Here is a 3,206-nt window from a genome sequence, read left to right as displayed (position 1 = left end):
ATTGAACAGTCTTTTGGAGTAATTGTTATTCTTTGACATAGACACTTTATATTTAATACATTTTATATTCTATTTATTACCATTTTATTTACTATTTTAAACTTTTTTCTTCATGTGATTATAAATAAAACAGTGAAGTACATCCTGATGTACCTTGACTTTAATTTTTATGGAACATATTTTAAAAGATAGATTGATGAGATAATATGTTCTTATATTTTCTCATTCAATGTATATTGCTAAATTGTGTACAAAACATTTAAAGGAAATTTAAACATAATTTTCTACTACATGAGTAATTTATTGCTGACTTTATGGGTTTAGAGTCACACACATCTTTGTCTTTTTCTACATTTCTCATTTCAATATCTTATAATGTTTTTCATATATTTTGTTGTATTTCTTTTAATTTTTCTTTAAATATTAAAGTTAAGTTTTATGTAATTAAAATTTTATTTTTGAGATTATAATATAATTTACTGTATGCTTATTATTATTTAATTTCTTGGATGATTTTCTTCTATATATTAATATGTTTCAATTTTACATTATATTTTAAACTATATTATACTTTTGTTTATTGTACTAGTTTTATGTCTGATTACATCAGATGCTAGGTAGTTGTAAAAATTGTGACACACACTGATTTCACATCTGTTCTTTGCCTGAATATGTCTTTAATTTATTTGTCTTTCAGTTGACCTGCAACGTCATTGAACTTGGAGGCTCCTATATCTGGTATTGATAAGTTTTAGAATAAAATAAGCAGTGATCTCCATTTTCTTATTTCCAGAATGAATAAACACTATTTTAAAGTTTTATGAAGTTACTGCTATCATTGCCAATACTTTGTTTGAACATTGTCATAAAAATATACAGAGGAATACATGGAACAGAGAAACAACGTAACTGAGTTTATTCTCTTGGGCCTTACTCAGAATCTTGAAGGCCAGAAAATATTATTTGTTGTGTTCTTGGTCATCTATGTTGTGACAATGGCAGGCAATCTACTCATTGTTGTGACTGTTGTGGTCAGCCCAAGTTTAGATGCCCCTATGTACTTTTTTCTTGGTTACTTATCATTTATGGATGCTGTTTATTCGACCACGGTTACACCAAATATGATTATAGACTTACTCTATGAAAAGAAAACTATTTCCTTCAAAGCTTGCATGAGCCAGCTTTTCATAGGACATTTGTTTGGTGGAGCTGAGATCTTACTGTTAGTTGTCATGGCCTATGACCGGTATGTAGCCATTTGCAAACCCTTACATTATCTGACCATCATGAACCAACGTGTGTGTATTTTGCTATTGTTGTTGGCCTGGTTTGGAGGTTTCTTGCATGCTGTAGTTCAACTTCTATTTGTATATAATCTTCCTTTCTGTGGTCCTAATATCATTGATCACTTCATCTGTGACATGTATCCCTTATTAAAATTGGCTTGCACAGACACCTATGTTATTGGTCTGACAGTTGTTGCCAATGACGGGGCAATCTGTGTGGTCATCTTTATGCTGTTGATTATTTCTTATGGGGTCATTCTTCACTCCCTAAAGAATCTCAGTCAGGAAGGGAGGCGCAAAGCCTTATCCACCTGTGGTTCTCATATCACTGTGGTAGTCCTCTTTTTTGTTCCATGCATTTTTATGTATGTGAGACCTCCTTGTACTTTACCCATTGATAAGTCATTGACTGTATTTTACACTGTTATCACCCCAATGTTAAATCCCCTCATATACACTCTGAGAAATGCAGAAATGAAAAATGCCATGAGAAAACTTTGGACAAATAAAGGTAAATGAAGTGGAAGAGAAATAAACCATAATATGACGGGTGCTAATTAAGGAAGTCAATTTTCTTAGGGACTGTCAGATTAATAGACTATCTAATCCTATACACAATATAGAAATTCATAGGAAGGCCAGAAAATTATTTTATTACACTAAGTTTTTCCTCAATGTTAGTAACTAAAAGCAACAAAAAAATGTTATGTGAATTCTTTCAATAAACAATGTGCATTTTAAGATCTTCAGAATGTGTAGAAAATACACATTAAATTTGGACAAAAATGGTTTTACACAGACTAAAAAGTTCTGTGCCATAATTAGTAGTATAAATTTATTTTATTTTATGGAAATTTTTTTGTGTTTCTTATATAAATTTAATTGATTTTGAGAACTGAAAAAGCTTTATACCAGGACTAAAACAACAACATATAGATACTTTGATAATTCTTTACCTCTCACACTATTAGTAGCACACATTAATATTTAAAATATAATTTTAGTTTTAAATTTAAAAGAGAGATTTTTATATAATTTTGTTCAAATTCTTAACATATTGGTATTAAATAGAAATAAGTTTTAATATTAATGATAAGGAGGCATATACAAAGATTCATACAAAATATCCGACTGGACAATGGAAATTTATAGAAAAACACAAAAATTTTGTTTTCACAATTAAAAAGTCATATAAATTCATCTGGTAATGGGTACCTTTGCTAAAATATTTTCATAGTTATAAAAACAAACCATCAAAATTCTGAACTTAGAATGTGTGATACTTTGCTTATTTTCAGTGTCTGTCTCCTTAAGAGCTCATGGCATATCGAAAGAGAACAGCTTCTACTGTTCATATGTAAAAATAAGAGAACTATGTCCAAAAAGTATAGTAATATAGTACAGAGTCTAACAATAGATATTTTAGGAAATAGCATAATCAAGAAAGCTGTTAGGAAACTGTAGTGAAGAGAAAAAATGTAATGGATTTGTTCAGATTCTTCCTGGTACCATGCTACAATCTCTGGCTCTGAATATCAGCCAGTAGGGATGATGTTCCTATAGAACCCTAACATAATCCTCCTGTAAAAGTGATGTACTGTTGAATATTTCCACTGGCAACCTCACAGCTCACCAATAAGAAATCTAATCTTCTTGTATGTGTAAAAGGAATAATCCAAAGTGATTGAAATGCAACAGGGAATAAAATAAGTCACCAATGCCCCTAATAATGTGATTTATGCTGTTATAATCCAGATATCAAATATCAGTTTTCCTCAGTAATTAGAATTTAGGATTGAACTTTCAAGAGAATGTTACTTGTGCAGTGAGTCTAGTAAATCCAACTAGACAATGGTTATTTAAACTGGTTGTGACAAGATTGTAGCAGTGTATAATGCTGGCTATGAATTATAGGGTTTG

At 30.3% G+C, this 3,206-nt stretch overlaps 1 protein-coding gene across 1 annotated transcript; it reads left to right on the top strand.

Annotated features, from left to right (window-relative positions):
- Positions 1-881: 881 nt before the first annotated feature.
- LOC308429079 (olfactory receptor 4A15-like) lies at positions 882-1,805 on the top strand (the record flags this gene model as incomplete). Its single annotated transcript, XM_080927719.1, has 1 exon — positions 882-1,805. Exon 1 carries the CDS (start codon positions 888-890, stop codon positions 1,803-1,805), a length of 918 nt encoding a protein of 305 aa, XP_080783845.1. The 5' UTR covers positions 882-887.
- Between the last annotated feature and the right edge of the window lie 1,401 nt (positions 1,806-3,206).

Source organism: Micromys minutus (genome assembly GCF_963924665.1).
Source record: "Micromys minutus genome assembly, chromosome: 13".
In the NCBI taxonomy this organism is placed as follows: domain Eukaryota; kingdom Metazoa; phylum Chordata; class Mammalia; order Rodentia; family Muridae; genus Micromys; species Micromys minutus.
This window is presented reverse-complemented; position numbering and strand designations above follow the sequence as displayed.